We start from the raw sequence: 18,462 nt of genomic DNA on the forward strand, positions 1-18,462 counted from the left end.
CCGGCCATGGGGCCCCCGCTGCTGCTGCCGCTGCTCGCCGCGCTGCTCCGCGCCCCCGCGCACGGTAAGGGCCCCCCCACGCCCCGGTGACACCCCCCCCCCCCTCCTCCGGTTACCCTCCTTTCCTCCTCGCTGCTACCGCGCGGAGCCGGTGCCGCCGCCAAACTTTGACAACTTGCGCTCGCCCCCGTCGCCTCCCGGTGCGGCGGGGGTCGCGGGGCCCCGCCGTGCGCGCCCGTTCTGCCCGTCCCCCCACGCCCGGAGCCGCTCGCAGCCCGGCTGCTGCAACGCCGCCCCCGGCGGGCTCCGCCGGCGGCCCCTCTGCCGGGATTACCGGGAATGGAGGCGGCGGTGAGGGGGGGCGGGGGGGGGCAGCCGCCCACGCACCGCTGCGCCAGGAGCTGCCCCGGCCCCGCCGCAGGCTGCGCCCTGCCCCGAGCACCGCTCGGTACCGGCTCCCGCCGCCCCCAGCCCCGGAGCGGGTCCCTGCGCCAGCCCCGCTGCGGGGCTCGGGGGCGCTGGGTGCGGGGGGAGCCCTCGGGCTGCGCGGGAGGGGACGCAGGGGACATGCAGGCACGGAGGGTGTTGGCCCTTCTCGAGGAGAGCGGTCACCACCTGCCTCCCCCTGTCGCTGGCCCTGCCGCCCATGGAGCCTGGGCGGTTGTGATGGCCCCGGAGCCTCCGCGTCTCGAGTCTCAGCTGCCTCTTGGAGAAGATACAAGGACCTGTCTGGGTTTGGGTGCCCTGGTCCGTGGGAGCCAGGAGGCCACGGGCAGTGGTTGAGGTGTGTGGGGCAGGGACCGAGCCGTGGGGCTGGCCCCACTCTCCCTGGTTGGGCAGTGAGGCCAATGGGGAGCGGTTTGCTGCACGGCTCGGAGCCGAGCTGCAGGGAGCAGCCGTGCAGGGAGTTACATAAACTCCCCATCTGGCTGCGGAGCCGAGGCGGGGAAGGACGCGGTGGCCCTGTGCCCACTGCTATTCCCGTCTCTCTCTGCCAGCGGGGGCTGCTGGCAGAGCCCTGTTATCGAGGAGAATGTGTGGGAGATACTGGGTGCGGGGAGTTGTCTGCTGGGCTGTAAGTGGGGCAAGGCCAGGGCACCCACCTCCTGCCCTGCTGGATGGTAGCAGGACTGGTCCCTTGTCCCCCTGGTCCCTGGCTCTGCTGTGTCCCGGGAGCAGGGTCCCGGGCAGGGCAGGCTCCTCGGGAGGGAGGGAGGCTGCTGCTTGCTCTGTCAGTTTAATGATTTCTAATGAGCAATTACCTCCAGTCAGGCTCCTAATTTCTGAATATCAATAAAGTTAATTAAACACTGCATGTGCATTTCCCAGAGCGTGGCAGGTAGGGATGCCCTGGGAGGGGCTGGGCTCTTCCCTAGGCTGGGAGCCGTGGGGCAGTGTGTGCCCTGTCCCCTGCCACGCTGTGGGTCCTGGCCTGCACGTGCAACCCCTTCATCCCCAGCCATCAGTGATCCCCATGCAGGGCTGCGGAGCTCGATGTCGTGATGTCTTTGAGCTGGCATTGGGGATAGGCACATGCTGCCCTACGGCTGGCATATGGAGGGGATGTGACCTGGATTTGGGGAATGTGGGGGTATCAGATCCCTCACCGAGGACAGGGACACTGGCGGTTCCTCGTTTTTGCAGTGGCGATGCAGGGCCTGATCCTGCCCCCTCCCTGGCCTCCTGCCTGTGCAGTGACCTGCAGGGCCAGCACAGACTGCGGTGGTTCTGGCTACCCCTGGTGACACATTAGGAGGACGTGGTGTCACCCTGGGCTGTGCGTGGAGCCGTCGTGCCCCTTGTACGCAGTGACAGGGCTGGCGAAGGAAGCGAGAATCTGCTTCAGTAATTGAGCGTGCGTCGGTGCCCCGCGTGCCTCGGAGGAGTCCGTCGTCGAGACGCTGCCAGGCCGGGATTATCTGGATAATGCTCCTAAGCTGGAGCGCGGGCGGCCGGGGGCGCCTTGTGGGGAGGGCAGGACGGCCAAGCTCGCCGGGGAATATCCAGTGTGGGATGGGGCTGCGGATTGCCAGCAGGGAGGGAGGATTGGGCACTAAACTGCAGGTCTTGGGGCTTCATGAGGGCAGCGTTGGAGCAGCGGGATGGTGCGGAGAGCTGGGCAATGTGTGCACCATGAAGGGTGCAGCAATCCAGTGCTGGTGTCCTCGCGGGGGACAGACCCGTGCACTGCTGGGGACCCCCACGGCCACAAGGCTCGCTGGGGGGCCTAGGGAAAAAGGCCTGTGGAAGCACAGCCGGCAGAGCGGGATGAAGCTGCAACTCCAGCGGATCTGGCGGGAGAGGATAATTTAGCCTCCAATCAATTCTTTAAATGCGCACAATTGAAAGATTGCCTCTGAAAGCTGCCTGGGAGCGGGGAGGTAATGGATGCTCTCCAGCACCAGCAGCCGCGCGGGAGCTCCCAGGTGGCAGCTTTGCAGCAGCCCCTTCTTGGCCCCGGAGGGCAGCTTTTCACCTCCTGTCCCCAGTGCCACCGCGCTGCTGGGGCTGATGCTGTGAGGAGCACCCTCGTCCCCTCTGGAGGTACCCGGACTGAGGCCTGGCAGCGCTCATCACACCAGGCGGGCAGGGTGGCCGCGGTCCCTGCTGACCTGCATCAGGGGATGTTTCCCATCGCCCGCCTGCAGGAGAGGCAGCCGGCGTGCTCCCCGTGCCCCTGGCTGCTATTCCATATATAATTTAAATGCAGTAATGAGCTGTGCTGGCGGGATCAAATATTAATCAGCCATGAGAGCGCTGCCGTGACCCCGGGAAAAGGGAGAGAGGTGCTTGAAATGCTGGATTAGCCGGCACTGGGCCATACTTCAGAGCCGTTCCAGGCGAGGGGCTCCTGCTTCGGCTGTCCCTGTCCTTGTGGTCCCCATGGCGGGGGGCGGCTTGCAGACCCAGGCAGCTGGCTGCCCGTGCCAGGTTTGGGGGCAGTTTTGCATTGCATCGCGTTGTCCCCAGCTTCTTGCAAACCTCTCTGTCCGCGGGGATGGCGATGGCTCCCTTGACACCGGAGCCAGGCTGGGACGCGGCATGGGAATCTCTGCCGGGGCTCGGCTGCGGGGAAGGCGCCATGGCGGAGCCGCCGCACGCGCGGCAGAGCGGGCAGCTCTCGTGCGCTTAATGCAACCGCCTTTCGATCAGCCCCGCCGGCGGGAGGAGAGCGGGAGGGCAGCGTCGCTGCCCGAATGGGGGGCACGGTGATGCTGCGAGCGCAGCAGCCCTGGGGAACTGCCCCGGTGCCCACCCAGGGGCACCCGCTGCATCCAGCCCTGCTCCTGGGCAGGCCCTGTGCACCCAGGGGTGCCCCAGCCCTGCAGGCTGCACCCTGTGCAGGAGGTGTTTGCATGGTGGGGCTGGCTCTGCAGCGCCTGCCCTGCTCCGTTCCTCTCCGCCAGCTTTTGTTCCCCAGCACTGTGGGCACCGCAGGGCAGCAGGAGGCTAGTGCCGCCCCATGGAGGTGAGGATCTCATGCAGGGGCCCATCCCCGTGGCGTCCGGCCAGGGGCCGGGTTGTTCCAGGCGCAGGGGGAAATGCCACCACAAGGCTGGTCGGCTCCGTGGGGGTGCACGGGGTTTGGCTCTCGAGATTGAAATAGCCACCGCTGTGCAATTCATCACCCCGCTGCTCCTGGAAATCACTGTGCAAATGCATTAGCTCCGCAGAGAGAGCCGGGGAAGTGGCATTACACGGGCAGCGGGCACCATGCCAGGGCTCCCCGGTGGCCCCCACCCAAGGGCGAATGGCCTGGGTGCCCCATGGCCACCTCTGCCCCCCTGTATCGTGCTGGGTTGGGGGCAGCCACCAAACCTGGGCTCTGGCAGCCGGGGGGGCTTTGCTGCGTCTCTGCAGCGCCCGTCCCCCTCCCGGGCACGTTTGGGATGCGATGCCGGCTCCCTGCTCCTCCTTGGCGCCTGGGGGAACCTATTGCGGCGACATGTGACATGTGTCAGCGGGTAAATGACTGTTCAATTCAAGGAGAATCTCAAAACATACAAGGTCAAACGCTTCCCCGCAAGCGCTGCCATGAATATTAACGCGGGCATCCCGCGCGCGCGCTCCGCTGCGCTCGCCGCCGCGCGCTCCCGGCCACCTCGCGCCAAAGGGACACGCGGCCGGCACGGGCACCGACGGTGCTGCGGGGCCTGCGGCTGTCGCAGCTCTTGGTTGGGTTTGGGGGCAGCGGGGCTCCCCTTCGCCTGCGCAGCGGGTGCAGGTACCCCGGGGTGCCCAGTTTGCCGAGCAGCCCTGGGGCTGTTGGCTAAAGGGGAGGAGGAGCACAGGCACATACGGAGTGTGGGCAGCAGCTGCCCTGAGCCCTCGTTGCACCCACGCGTTGCTTGCACCCCTCCGCCCACGTGCTGCCTCTCACCTGCACCCATGCAGCTGCGCTTGCCTGCACCCATCCACCCTGCCGCTGCACCCAGCCCTTCCTGCACCCATCCACCCGCCGCTGCACCCACTCGGCCCTGCCTGTGCTCACCCACCGCGTCCACCCACCCTTTCCCAGCCCCACTGCCCCCCACGCTGCTCTGCTCTGCACCAGCCTGGCTATGGAGTGGTGGCCCCATCCCCGGTGCCACCCGTGCGCCCGGAGCAGGGCACCATGGCAGGACAAGCGCGCGGTGCCACCGCCTGACAGCTCATCCGTCACGGCTGCCGCCCGGCGGGGATGGAGCCAGATTGGATTTCCAAATTGGAAAATAAACCTCAGCTCCTCGCAGCCCGTGGGCCTTGCCCGCAGAAAACGAGGCACGTGGGGCCGTGCCAGCCGTCTGTCCTGGCCGCTTTGCCCAGCACCGCGTTACTGCTTTATTTGTGGCCTGTATCGACCTGGCGCTTCCCGGGCAGCCGCATGCGCTTATTTATTTATTTGCGACAGCAGTGGCAATTGATCCGTGCCAGGGGGCCGGGTGGCCCAGCGTGCAGATTAGTCTCCAGCCGCTCCACCATTAATAGACTGGAGCACGGGAAGGATGCGGGGAGGGATTAGGAGCCTGGTGGGGCGGCGCGTGCCCTGTGTGACAAGCGACCATGACACGGGCCAGCGTGAGCCCCTGACCCGGCTGCAAAGGGCTCTGCTGTCCCCCGGTTCCTGGGGATTCCACGTTGGCTCTGGGCTGGCAGGAGCACCGGGTCACCTTGGGGACCTTGGTGGCATCGCAGCTGAGGATAAGCTGCTTAGGAGCAGCACGGGGATGTGCTGGGGCGGAGGCGCTAATCCCAACGGCTCGAAGTGGGGCACATGTGGCAACATCTGGGTGCTGGCTGCCTGCACCCCGAGCATCCCCTGGCATTCCGAGCACCCCCAAAACCCCAAATGTGCCCGTGCCCAGCCCAGGGTGCCATGGGGTGGGCACCAGGCCTGACTTTGTGCCGCTGGGCAGGACGCAGCGCTCAGCTGCTATTAGAGCCTTGAAGAGCTTGTGGCGGTTTAAACTCATTAACTTTTATGTGCTAATAAATGGATCCTATTAAAGAATAATTCTGGTGGGGCTGGGGGGGGGGCGAGTTAACCCTTTTTGGCTGTGGCACAGCTGGTGGGGACGGGCAGCAGAGCCCTCGGCCCCCCCACGCCGCTCTCCACAGCTAATGTCTCTTAATAGACCCTTAAAAGTGGCAGCCACCGAGTAATTAATCTTTGCAGGGCCCTGCCCTGGCTGCAGCTCACTATAATTACCCGGTAATTGGCAGTATCGTGTCATCAGCACCGCGTGCGCCCCACGGCACAGCGTGGGCATCCCCTCCACGGGGGACGCAGCGGCGGATGCGCCCGGGAGCCACGAGCGAGCGGTGCCTCATTAGGGCTCGCAAAACCCTCCTCTCGTTTAGCCTAAACACTCTAAACGGTTCCGCGTGCCGGCAATTTGCATAGATGAGGAGCACACGTGCGCCGAGCTGGGTGCTGAGCGGCAGCGCCGCGGCTGAGCACGTGCAAACTCCTTGCACGGGTGGCTCGCAGCACGGCTGCACGAGGGAGTTGCAAGCAGCAATTCCCATGGCATCCTTGGCTGGGACGTAGTGTCTTTTTTCCCCGTCTCCTGCAGGTTTCAACGGGCTGGAGGCGAAGGCGGGGGCAAGCGCCGAGGCGGACGGGGAGCCCACGGCGCTGCCCACAGCGGCCGAGCGCGAGGCCGAGGCGCGCTTGGTGACCACGGCTCCCACGCTCAAGCTGCTCAACCACCACCCGCTGCTCGAGGACCTGCTGCACGAGGCCTTCCTCAAGAAGGACTACCTGGCGCAGGCGCCCCCCCGGCCCCCCGCCCGCACCCCGCCGCCCGCCTTCGCCCCCGCGCCGCTCACCACGGCTGCCGGCCGCCCCGGCACGTGGGACGCGCCGAGGGCGCCCGCGACGGATGCGCGCGCCGCGGAGCCCAGCGTGGAGCCACCCGTGGTACCGAGGGCGTCCCCGGACCCCCCCAGCACCCCGGATGAGCCCCCGGCCACCTCCACCATCACCACCACCACTGTCACCACCGTGCGAGGGCCACCGGATGGGCACGAGGTCACCGTGGGGCTCCCCGCGGCGTCCCCGGCCCCCTGCAACCGGAGCCTGGCGGGGCCCGAGGGCTCCGTGGCCTCCCCGGAGCCCGCCAGGATCCCGCATGCCGGCAGCTTGGATTGCACCTACAGCATCTCCGTGTACCCCGGCTATGGCGTGGAGATCAAGGTGAGCCGTGGGATCCGCGCCCGGCCAGCTCCCGCGTTGGCTGGTGCCGCTTAATTGGCAGCGCTAATAGGAAATTGCTCCGGAGCGCGCGCGGCGCCCGTCCGTGTGCGCTCCGGTGCTGCAGCACGGCTGGAGCGCCACGCGGACACCCGCGGCGTTGTGCCCGTGGGGAGGCCCCGGTGCCCGCCGTGACGCCCGTGGGCCCCGCGCAGGTGCAGAACGTCAGCCTGGCGGCGGGGGAGACGCTGACGGTGGAGGGCGCCGGCGGCCCCGAGCCGGCCCTGCTGGCCAACGAGTCCTTCCTGCAGCGGGGCCAGGTGATCCGCAGCCCCGCCAACCTGGTCACCCTGCGCTTCCAGAGCCCCCAGCCTGACCATCCCGGCACTTTCCGCTTCCACTTCCAAGGTAGGGGCCGGCGCCGCGGCACTCGGTGAGCTCGGAGCGCGCGGGAGCTGGTTTGCACCACCGCCGGGTTAAGCAGGCTCCAACTGCTGCGGCGCATTAATGGGGAGATAATTAACACAATTAGGGGCTCATTTAAGCTACTGAGCAGCAAGCAGAACCAGCAAGCAGGGCCTAACGCTGCCGCCGTGTCCCCAGCCTACGTGCTGAGCTGCCCCTTCCCCGCGCGGCCCCCGGCCGGCGACGTCTCCGTGAGCAGCCTGCACCCCGGCGGGGACGCCCGCTTCCGCTGCGCCGCCGGCTACCAGCTGCAGGGCGCCCGCGTCCTGGCGTGCCGCAACGCCACCCGGCCCTTCTGGAGCGGCCCCGAGCCCCGCTGCGTGGGTGAGTCCCCCCGCCGGGCGCCGCGGACCCGCCGCCGCAGCGCCCGCTCACGGCCCCGCTCCCGCAGCGGCTTGCGGCGGCGTCGTCCGCAACGCCACGGTGGGCCGCGTCGTCTCGCCCGGCTTCCCCGGCAACTACAGCAACAACCTGACGTGCCACTGGCTGCTGGAGGCGCCCGCCGGGCACCGGCTGCACCTCCACTTCGAGAAGGTCTCGCTGGCCGAGGATGACGACAGGTTTGGGCTTGGGTGGCACCATGGCGGGCAGGGGTAGGGAGCATGGGGACACACTGGGGCAGCTCTGGGACACGGCGAGTGATGGGCACTGTTGGTCTTGCCCAAGGAAGAGCATTATTGGCCATGACCAGGGATGGGTGCTGTTGGCCATGTTCAAGGATGGGTGCCATCATGAGAGTCTAGGGCTGGATGTTGTTGGTTGTGTCCAAGGATGGGTGCTGATGTCCATGGGTGCCAATGTCCATGGGTGCCATGGGTGTCATCCGCCCATGCCACAAGTCCAGAGACTTGTGCCACATAAAGGGATCAGTGCAATGACCCATCCCCAGGGATAGTGCCATTGAGCGTGTTGAACGATCCTCCTCCATCCTCCGTGTCCCGGGGTGGGCACCGTTGACCACCTCCTGAAATGGGTGCAAGCATCCATGGTCAGGAATAGTGCCATTGACCACATCCAAGCATGGGTGCCATTTTCCTTGACTAGGAATAACATTGTTGACTGTGTCCAAAGACGAGTGCCATTAGCCTTGTCAATTGACACCCCTTGATGGGTGTCAATGTCCATATCTGGGTGTAGCCCTGTTGGCTGTCCCCGGGGTGGGTGACATCAGCCACAGCCGGCGCCCTGACCCAGTTGCACCGCGACAGGCTCATCATCCGCAACGGGAACAACGTGGAGGCACCACCGGTGTACGACTCGTACGAGGTGGAGTACCTGCCCATCGAGGGGCTGCTCAGCACCGGGCGCCACTTCTTCGTGGAGCTCACCACCGACAGCAGCGGGGCCTCGGCCGGCATGGCGCTGCGCTACGAGGGTAGGGGACGGGGCAGGACGACAGGAGCCCGGGGAGAGGGTCCCCAAACCCACACCGACCTCCGCCTCTCTGCCCGCAGCCTTCGAGCGCGGCCACTGCTACGAGCCCTTCGTCAAGTACGGCAACTTCACGGCCAGCGACAGCCGCTACCCTGTGGGCACCACAGTGGAGTTCAGCTGTGACCCCGGCTACACGCTGGAGCAGGGCTCCACCATCATCGAGTGCGTTGATCCCGGCGACCCGCAGTGGAACGAGACGGAGCCGGCGTGCCGCGGTGGGTGCCGCAGTGGGTGGGTGTGTGGGTGCCGCAATGGGTGGGTGCAAAGATGGGTGCGTGCAAAGATGGGTGGGTGCAAAGATGGGTGGCTGCGGCATTCCATGGGTGCTGCAATGGGTGGATGATGCATTGAGTGAGTGCCACGATGGGTGGGTGCTGCATTGGATGGGTGCTGCATCGGGGTGGGTGCAAAGATGGGTGAGTGCTGCATTGGGTGGGTGCAAAGATGGGTGAGTGCTGCATTGGGTGGGTGATGCATCGGGGGGTGCAAAGATGGGTGGGTGCTGCATCGGGTGCTGCACTGGGTGGGTGCCGCATTGCGGGGGTGCACTGGGTGCATGCAGCACTGGGGCCGTGCCGAGCGCGCCGTGCTCCCGGCAGCCGTGTGCAGCGGGGAGCTCACGGACGCGGCCGGCGTGGTGCTGTCGCCCAACTGGCCGGAGGCGTACGGCAAGGGCCAGGACTGCATCTGGGGGCTGCACGTGGAGGAGGACAAGCGCGTCATGCTGGACGTCCGCGTGTGAGTGTCCCAGGGCCGGGTGGCACCGGGGGGGGCTCCGCGGGGCGCCCCGGCCTCACGGCGGCCCCACCGCAGGCTGCGCATTGGCAAGGGCGACATGCTCACCTTCTACGACGGGGACGACCTGACGGCGCGCATCCTGGGCCAGTACACGGGCACCCGCGGGCGCTTCAAGCTCTACGCCTCCACGGCCGACGTCACCATCCAGTTCCAGTCGGACCCCGGCGCCGGCGTCTTCGGCTACCAACAGGGCTTCGTCATCCACTTCTCCGGTGAGGCCGGCGCGGTGCGGGCTGCCGGGCATGTGGCATCCCCTGCACCGTGACCAGCTCACGCTGCTCTGCCCACAGAGGTGCCCCGCAACGACACGTGCCCCGAGCTGCCCGAGATCCCCAACGGCTGGAAAACCACCTCGCACCCCGAGCTGGTGCACGGCACCGTCGTCACCTACCACTGCTACCCCGGCTTCGAGCTCTCCGGCACCGACGTCCTCATGTGCCACTGGGACCTGACGTGGAGCGGCGACTTGCCAGCGTGCGAGCGGGGTGAGTGCCCCGACGCGGCCCCCGTGCTGGTGTCCCCAGGGCCCACGTCACCCGCAGCGCCTCCTGCCCACAGTGATGTCCTGCCGCGACCCCGGCGACGCGGAGCACGGCCGCAGGGTGGTCTCGAGCGCCAAGTTCCCGGTGGGGGCCACGGTGCAGTACGTCTGCGACAAGGGCTACGTGCTGGCGGGCGCCGCGCTGCTCAGCTGCCACGACCGCGCCGCGGGGGGACCCAAGTGGAGCGACCGCGTCCCCAAGTGCATCCGTGAGTCCCCAACCCCAGCACACAGGGGCGGAGGGGACGGCCCGGGGCGCACGGTGACGCCGGCACCGCTTGCCGCCCGCAGCGGAGACGTACGAGCCGTGCCACAACCCCGGGGCGCCCGCCAACGGCGCGCAGAGCCCCGAGAAGCGGCTGTACCCGGCGGGGGCCGCGCTGCGCTTCTCCTGCGCCGCCGGGCACGTGCTGCTGGGCGAGGGCAGCCTGCGCTGCCTGCCCGGGCACCCGTCGCGCTGGAGCGGCTCGCCGCCCATCTGCAAAGCGGGTGAGCAGCCCCCCCGGCACCCTGCATGCCACCCCCCCGGCACCCTGTGTGTGTGTCCCCATGCCACTGCTCTCACCCTCGCCGCTCTCTTCCGCAGCCTCCTACGATGAGTTTTACAGCAACCGCAACCTGGATGGTAAGGCGGAGGGAGCGGGGGGGTGAAGGCAGAGGGGAGCCCCCCGTCCTGGGGTGCAGCCAGCCCTGCTGAGCCCCCTCTGCCCCCCTCCCCGGCAGCCGTAGCCAAGGCGGTGCCGGTGCCGGCCGGGAAGCCGCTGGAAGGCCCCAACGTGGCCATCGCCGTCCTGCTGCCCGTGCTGGCCGTGGCGCTGCTCGCCGGAGCCGCGTACCTCTATTTCTCAAGGTGAGCGGCCCGGCGGCACCGGGGGGGCGGGTGGCCAGCGACACCCCCCCATCCTTTGCCGCCCCAACCCCTCGGTGCCCGCAGGCTGCCGGGGAAGCCGGCGCTGCAGCTGCCCCTGGCCTCCTCGCACCCCTACGACCACATCACGGTGGAGGCGGCGTTCGACAACCCCAGCTACGAGACCGGAGTAAGCGCCGGTGCCCGGCACCCCGGGCGTGCCCGGGGGCGGGCTGGGGCGGGGGGGGTGCCCCTGCCCGCCCCCCTGCGCCGGCCCGTGTCCAACCCCTTGCAGTCTGCTTTCTTTGCAGGAGACGAGGGAATATGAGGTGTCCATCTAGGCGGAGGAGACACGGGGGACCCCCTCCTCCAACACCCCTCCCCCGTCCCCGCGGTGACCCCCATCCCCGCGCCCACCCCGCGGGAGGGACGTGGGGCGCCGCTGTCCCCGTCGGGGGACGGACCCGGCTCCGCGGGGCCGGGGTGTGGGGCCTGGGGGGCGCCCCCCTTCCCGTCCCGGTGTCCCGTCCTGCTGCGGCCCCCGGCGGGGAGGGAAGGGGGTGGGCGGGCACGGCCACCTCCGCGTCGTGTCGTTCCCCCGCCCCCGCCACGTCCGCGCTGGGGCTTTGGACATGTCCGCTGTAAAATAGGGTCCCATCCTCAGCTGCGCGTCCCCTCTTGGGAGGGGGGGCGGCCACCGCTCCCCGCCCCCCTCGCCCCCATCTTTTGGTCGTTTCATTAATAAAAATGGTGTTTTAGAAGAACACGTCGCGGTCGCGTGTTTTCCGCGCCACCCTACACGGACCCCGCACTGCGACCTCCACCCGCATCCTGCCCCCCTCAGACCCCCACCCCAACCCGCCCCCCCACCACTCCGTCACGCTGCGGGATAGCTTTAAGAGGCGGGGCTTCGCGACGGTGACGTCACGATCACGGCCCCGCCCTCCCGGCGCCGGCGCGCCGCGCGCCCCCTGCCGGCGGGCCACGCCCCGTCACGTCACGCACGGCTGCGCTCCCCCCCCCCCGCGCCCAGAACGTGACGACGCCCACGCGCCTGCGCGCACCGCCCCCCCCCCATTCCCCACCGCCACCCCGCCTCTTCTGCGCCTGCGCCGCATCGGCTCCTCCGCGCGCCTGCGCGAGGGGGGCGGAAGAAGGGCACGGGCGGAGGCGCGGCCCGCGCGCCTGCGCAGTGGCGGCGCCTGCGCTCTGTTCCCCTCCCCCTCCTTGCCCGGCCGAGAGCGGGGAGGGGCGCGGCGTGCGCGTGCGCGGGGCGGGAGGGGAGGGGCGCGCGTGCGTGCGCGTGCGCGGGGCGGGAGGGGAGGGGGGGCCGGCGGGGCGCAGCGTGCGCGTGCGCGGGGCGGGCGGCAGGCGCCGGGGGGGCCGGCGGGGCGCGGCGTGCGCGTGCGCGGTGCGCGCGCGGCGGCGGCGGCGGGGCCCGGAGTGTCGGCGGCGCCGCCTGCGTGTGGTGCGCGGTGCGTGTGCGCGCGGCGGCGGCGGGAGCGGGGCCGCTCCTTCCCCCCTCCCTCCCCGTTCCCGTCCTCTTTCCCGCCCGTGCGCGGCATGGCAGCGGGCGCGGGGCCCCCCGCAGCCGCCGCCGGGCCCGGCAGGAGGAGGAGGACGCGCAAGCCGCAGCGGCCCGTGGGCTAGGCCGCCCGCGCCGCCTCGCTCCCGCTTCCCCGGGAAGGGCGGGGGGGCTCTCGGGGCCGCTCCCGGGCTGGATGAATGTGGGAGAAGATGGAGACCAAGACGATCGTCTACGACCTGGACACCTCCGGGGGGCTCATGGAGGTGAGGCCCGGCGGCGGGAGGAGGGCAAGGCGGCGGCGGGGAAACGAGAGGCCCGGCGCGGCGCTGCAAAATGGCGAGGACCCCGGCGCCCCCCGAGAGGGGCCCGGAGCCCCGTGGCCATACAAGGAAGCGCGGAGGGAAGCGGGCGGCTCGCCCAGCCCCCGGGAGAGGCCCCGCTGGACACGGAGGCCGGCGGCGGGGCGGGCCCGCGCTTCTCAGAAGGGCGCTGGGGGGTCAGGGTCCCTCCCGGCCCCTCAGAGCCCCCTCTGTGTGTGTGCAGCAAATCCAGGCCCTCCTGGCTCCCCCCAAGAGCGAAGATGGGGAGAAGAAGAGCAGGAGGCCCGAGAAGGAGCCCAGGCGAAGTGGCAGGGCCACTAACCACGACAGCTGCGATAGCTGCAAGGAAGGAGGGGATCTGCTCTGCTGCGACCACTGCCCCGCCGCTTTCCACCTCCAGTGCTGGTAAGGCTCCGGCACCGGCTCCCTCCGGCTCCGGGCGTCCCAGCCGAGGCCGGCGAGCTGCGCCGCTGCCTCCAGCGGCTCCCGCTTCCCGTTAGCTCCCTGCTTTGCGCGGGGAGGGGAAAAACAGGGCCGGGTGCGGCGGGCAGGGACAAAAAGGAGGCGCAAACCCCACTCGGCTGCGTCCCCGCGAGCGGCGGTTAATCCGGAGCAGCTGAGGTGAAAAGTCGCAGCGCTGGCTGCTCCGGGGGCCGGGCGCTGCGACCCCCCCAGCCTCGCCAGGATCCTCCTTTCTTTTTGTGCTGAGCAGCGGCCCGGAGGCCTGGAGGAGACGCGAGGCCGCTGGCTGCGCGGCCCGGCGGCTTCGATGCTGCTGGCCCTTCCACCCCTTCCAAGCCCCGAACTTCCCTTCCTCGCCCTTTCCGAAGGGAGCGGTGCCCGGGGGGCCTCCGGAGGGTCGCGGCTGGGGGGAAGCGGCGGTCGCGCCTTGGCGCCAGGCCTGACGTTCCCGGCGCTTCCGTGCTGCTGCAGCTGCTGGGAATAATGGAGGTTGCTGTCTCTGTGTCTCCCTGCCTCACTGTTTACAATATGGCGACCTTCCTTTAAATTATATTTTTATTCTCAGCGCCATTTTGGCTGCATATGTGACTTTCAAACCCTCGCCGTGCTCCCAGAGCACCTTTAATGTGGAAATACCTTCCCTGTGTAAATCCAGGCCTCCAGACTTTAGTACTGGCCGCGTTTTTTCTTTTCCCTCCTTTTTCCTTCCTCCTGACGCTTTAGAGCTGCTTGTGTCATGCACGGGAGTGCCTGCTGTGAATTCGGGGGTAGTTGGGTCCTCTCGCTTGGAGTTGTGAGGCTTTGTTGATAGAAGGCAGATCTTTTTGCATGCAAATCTCGGGGCTGTGTTGGAGGTGCGCGCGGAGGCGGTTGCAGAGCCGGAGGTGGAGGCTGCAGCAGGGAGGACTCTCGAGCCTCGTCTTGGAGCTTCTCGAGCTGCCAACACAAAAGAGCCCCGGCAAAGGCACCTGAACTTACCGCCCTGAAGTTTTTTCTGCATCGGGAGCCCAGATGCATCAAAGGCTGCTTTACCCGTATCTCTTGTTCAACAGTTGACGCAGGCTGGCGGTTTGTGTTAAATTAGCACAGCCAGAGTGGATAATGGAGTGGAGGAGGGAGTGGGGCAAGTCAAACAGCTGGAGCTCGGGAGTGCAGAGTATTCTTCCTTAGGGGAGATTTTTTAACCGCATTCCTTTCTCTCTTTCATGCTTTGGAGCTTTGTTTGCTGCCCTGTTACAGCTGTCTCTCTCGTTTTTTTCCCCCATTTTTTTCCTTCCCTTTTGCTTGCTGGTTATACTGTGTTTATATGCTAATTGCAGGTCTCTGAACACTTATTAAGCTGATTGCTGATACCAGGAAAACCGAACGTGCGGTCACAGTTCTGCAGGGAGTGTCCCGTTAGCAGCGTATAGCCAGACTTGCCCAACAATGCTGTAGTGTGCAGCCATGACATCATCCCTCTCACCCGAGGAAGTGCTGCTTGGTGGCAACGTAAATTCTCTAATATTCACTAAAATGTCGCTAGTATTTTCTGTCTGACCTTCTTGATAGACCTTATTTAAGGTTTAGGTCTTGTATGGGATGTAGTTGCTTAAAACTTGGGGTTTGGGCTTTCAGATGCTACCAGAGTCAAATGGAAACATTTCTGAGCCTTCTCTTTCTGGGGCTGCAGTGGTTGCTAAAACTTCATGTTTAGGTCCTGAGATGGCAGCTTTGTGGCTATTGCTGTGGAGTTTTCTAGTTGACTTTATCCTAGTTAATCCTAACTGCAAATGAGCCCACTTTGTGCATGTTTAAATCTGGCTAAATTTCATGACTTGATTTGGCAAGTATCCTGGGTTTGCAAGTGGGAAATGGTCATGAAAAATCAGACATCTGTAGAGCTTTGGATATACTCTGGTAGAGTCAGCTGTATTTAAAGAAAACTCTAGTTAGCTAGTCACCTTTAGCAATAGGAAGAAAAACAGAATTCTGCTTATTTCTCACTTAATTTGTTACCTTTCTTGGGATATCTTTTTGAGCCTTTGGATGAGCCCTGGCATGGGAAGTGGAATAACCTGGAATGGCGCAGCAAGGCTGCCGCACGCGGTCGGGTAGGCTGCTTCTCCCAAGACCTCGAGTTTGGGCCACGTTCTGCCTTCCTGCTCCAGGACCTCTGTTTACCACTCATCCAAAGCCTTCCTACAAACCAGGTGGTTTCAAACGGATGATGGTTGGCTTTTGTTTTCATGTTTTTCTTCCTTTCACCTCCTACATCTTGCTTAAAGTAAACTTCCGTTTCTGGATATAAACTTAGGCATAAAGGTAGCACTTGCAACTTCCTTTCTGCCTTTTTTTATTTAAGGAACAGCAGCTGAAATGCAGTACTTGTTATAAGTAATTTGAATAGCAGCTTCAACACACCATTCTGGCATATTGACTGAATTGCTGACAGCTAAACTGTTCTTTAGATACTGATTATAAGGTTTAGTACTGACTTGATGTATTAGAAGAGCTTTAAATTGGTCTAGGATGTGTAAACAGTTGATCAGAGAGGTTGTATTATAAAGAAAACGAATGACAAAGGGGAGTGATCAATCCAAGCCTTGTAGGAGGCTAAAGACAAAACCAGGAATTAGGCCAATTCAGTGGTCCATGAAGTAGTTGTGTCCCTCCCTGTGTAGGGAAGGCTCCTCACCACCATGTTGTGTAAAGCTCCAGAAAAGCAAGTTAGCTTTATTAGATGACTACATGGCTTCGCATTTTGGTTGTCTCTGCCTTAACTTCGAAACAAAATTAGTGGGCAGGGAATTGCCAGGGTCATTTACTTACATGTTCCTTCTGGCTGGGGGTGGGAGGGCACTTTCTGAGCCCTGATGGGCAGTTTAGAAACTATTGTCTGTGCCTGTACAGCCTGTTCCTGTAAGCAAGCCCTTAGAAGTGATCCAGACCTACCTTGCAAATGTTCTAGTTAGCACTCAGATGCTCACAAGAGATCAGAGTAAAGGCCTTAGCACCTAAATCTGTAGGCTTCTGCAGAAAACAGCGTGTTCTCAGCCAAAACCCCCCAAAATTCTCAGATGTGATAACATTTTACTTTCCTATGATAGCAAATAACAAGTTTTGTTGATGTGCTGTGCTAGTGACTGCTCTCCTGAATTAATGTAGCCAGAAGTGAGCTCCCGATTCAGCCGTTGTGGTCTCAGCTCTTCCCAGAACACCCTTTCAGAATCACTAGTTCGATAGAAAACTCTACTGGAATTGGAAGGAGAGCAGGTACTGTCAGGACTATCAGCCTGCTTCCAGATGCTGGCTTGGTGGGAGGGATTTAGGAAAATGTAAATTCCCTTCCAGATATTTAGTTTCACCAAACTTGGATTAATATCAGGGTCAGGTGACTTTCTTCAGGTTTGAATTTCCAGAGAGCTTTTTTTTCTCCCTTTATTATTTCTTTGAAAACAGAACACAGAATTTTTCGTTCTTAAGTCTGGTTTTGGTTACGTTGTCTGCCTATAACCTGCTGCTTGGGAAATGGCACGGTGAACATTTTCATCCTGTTGTTCCCTCTTAACTTGGGCCTCTTGGAATGAACTACGCTTCTTTATGTGACTGGAAAAAAAAATCTTACCTGATACTTCTCATATTCTTCGCCATTTGTATCTTCTAGATACGTGAATTTGAGAATATCCCATGCTTTTGAGGTTGTGGTAAACTTAATTCATGTAGAAGTCAGTTTGCAAAGTGACTGATGTTGCAAATTCATTACAGCTTCACGGAAGGATTAGAAAGATCCCAGGGAGAGGAAGAGTTTAGCTAACGAGAAGGGGGAGGGGAGCGACACCGGGAGGGAGAACTAATGGAGAACAGTTTTGTTTTGTTTTGAAGTCCCTTTGCCTGAGTTTCTGGTTGGCGGAGCCCTCTTCGAAACAGCGAACCTCCCTGAATGCTGCTGCTGGAAGTCCCTGTTACAAACTGCTGGCTTTGAAGCACCGCTAGCCTTGCAAAGCGACCGAGTTGTCTAAAATTAATCAGCTGCCTGTTACACTAAACAGCCAGTTCCAGTGTGACTGCCCAGCAAAAAGACTTCCCTTCGCTGTTGGACTGTCCTGTGCCTGTCCTGGGATAAGTAAACTGCGTCCTTCCCGGGCCTGCTAGTGCCATCAAACTTTTTTGCAACACTTGCCTCTTCGTGTTTATATTTGGAGCATTTGGCTCTTTCCTCTCCGATTTGGCAGTCTTCTCTGAAGTGCTTTTGTCGAAGAACTGGAGTAACAGAGCTGCAAAGAGAAGTAGATGAAGCTCAACTACCCGGAGTTTGCTTATTTTCTGAGTCACGTCAGTTAAATGCTTCACACGCAGAATGGAAAAAAAGTTGTGCTTAACTGGTAGGGCATCAGTAACTCTTTCCCTGCCTGATTAGGTCTAAAATTGCCTTCCCTCATCTTGACATTTGCTCTAGCTTTTATTTTTGAAGTGTCCATTCTGTGGGAGGGCAGGGAAAGGTTAGCCCTCTATTGTCTTAGTTAATCACTTCCTTAATGGGCATTTCTGGTTGCCTCAGGCTTTCAGGTGAAGCTTTGAATGGGCTGAAGTATTTGCCACTTCAAGGAGTAGCAGGATAGCCAGAAAACTGGAGTAAACCTCAGACCTAAAAATGAACTAAAGAGGAGTAGCGTTTCAATACGCTGACTTATGTTCATATGCCTCTCGTACACTGGCACTTCTGACAGCTTTGGAAAGACTCAAACTTTGAAAAAGACTTATTTTGATTTTTTTTTTTTTTTAGCATTAGACAACTGACAAAACCTACTCTTAACACTTATGTAAGTGTATTTTGAAGTTCAGAGTAAGTTGGGTTTATTCCAAGCATTGATTTAAATGCATTTATCTTAATTTGTTAATTGGTACTTTTTTAACAGACCATAGAACAAGCAAACAACTGAACACTTGTTTTGGTGCATGTTTAGATCTAATATTTAAGTACTATTGAGGCCAGCGTGGTCTACATACTGAACAAGAAAGAAGCAGTTGCCCTGGCCTGGTTTCTTCGTGCAGAGTCACTGCGCATGTGCCTGCAGATGTGGTAACATGATCAGTCTTGGCAGTCCTGTTAAGCAAAATTGTACCAATGAAATCTTTTTTTGCTCTCCCAATTTTGCCCTAAATTGCTCCCTGCAAAACCAGATAAGGTCAGCCTAAACCCCTGAACTTAAAAGGCACCAGAAAACTCTAATTGATGATAAAAACTTCACGAACTAACCTAGCTGGGGGCCTTGCAGATGGACTCTCACCTGTTTGTGCATGTGCTCCTGTTAAATTGAGTGTGAACAGATTTTGCAGTATAGGCAGGAGGACGTTGGAGCTGGGCATTCACGTCAAGTCGTGGATCGCCGCCGTTCTCAACATCAGCAC

The 18,462-nt window shown here is 62.5% G+C and overlaps 2 protein-coding genes across 2 annotated transcripts in view; both read left to right on the forward strand.

Moving 5' to 3' along the window:
- Positions 1 to 11,109, forward strand: SEZ6 (seizure related 6 homolog). The gene is made up of 16 exons (XM_088530000.1): positions 1 to 64; positions 6,057 to 6,679; positions 6,892 to 7,084; positions 7,280 to 7,465; positions 7,533 to 7,701; positions 8,350 to 8,516; positions 8,596 to 8,790; positions 9,175 to 9,313; positions 9,389 to 9,585; positions 9,664 to 9,858; positions 9,932 to 10,123; positions 10,206 to 10,403; positions 10,501 to 10,539; positions 10,638 to 10,764; positions 10,849 to 10,951; positions 11,057 to 11,109. Exons 1-16 carry the CDS (start codon positions 7 to 9, stop codon positions 11,087 to 11,089), a joined length of 2,814 nt encoding a protein of 937 aa, XP_088386126.1. The 5' UTR covers positions 1 to 6; the 3' UTR covers positions 11,090 to 11,109.
- A 1,123-nt stretch (positions 11,110 to 12,232) lies between these two features.
- The window catches only part of PHF12 (PHD finger protein 12), a 31,052-nt gene continuing 24,822 nt past the window's right edge, over positions 12,233 to 18,462 (forward strand). The window contains exons 1-2 of the mRNA XM_088530001.1: positions 12,233 to 12,552; positions 12,833 to 13,014. Coding sequence (XP_088386127.1) covers positions 12,487 to 12,552; positions 12,833 to 13,014 — 248 coding nt within the window. The 5' untranslated portion in view covers positions 12,233 to 12,486. The remainder of the gene's footprint in view (positions 12,553 to 12,832; positions 13,015 to 18,462) is intronic.

This window comes from Tinamus guttatus, unplaced genomic scaffold (genome assembly GCF_059628265.1).
Source record: "Tinamus guttatus ecotype Peru unplaced genomic scaffold, ASM5962826v1 Tinamus_guttatus_pri_ptg000356l, whole genome shotgun sequence".
In the NCBI taxonomy this organism is placed as follows: domain Eukaryota; kingdom Metazoa; phylum Chordata; class Aves; order Tinamiformes; family Tinamidae; genus Tinamus; species Tinamus guttatus.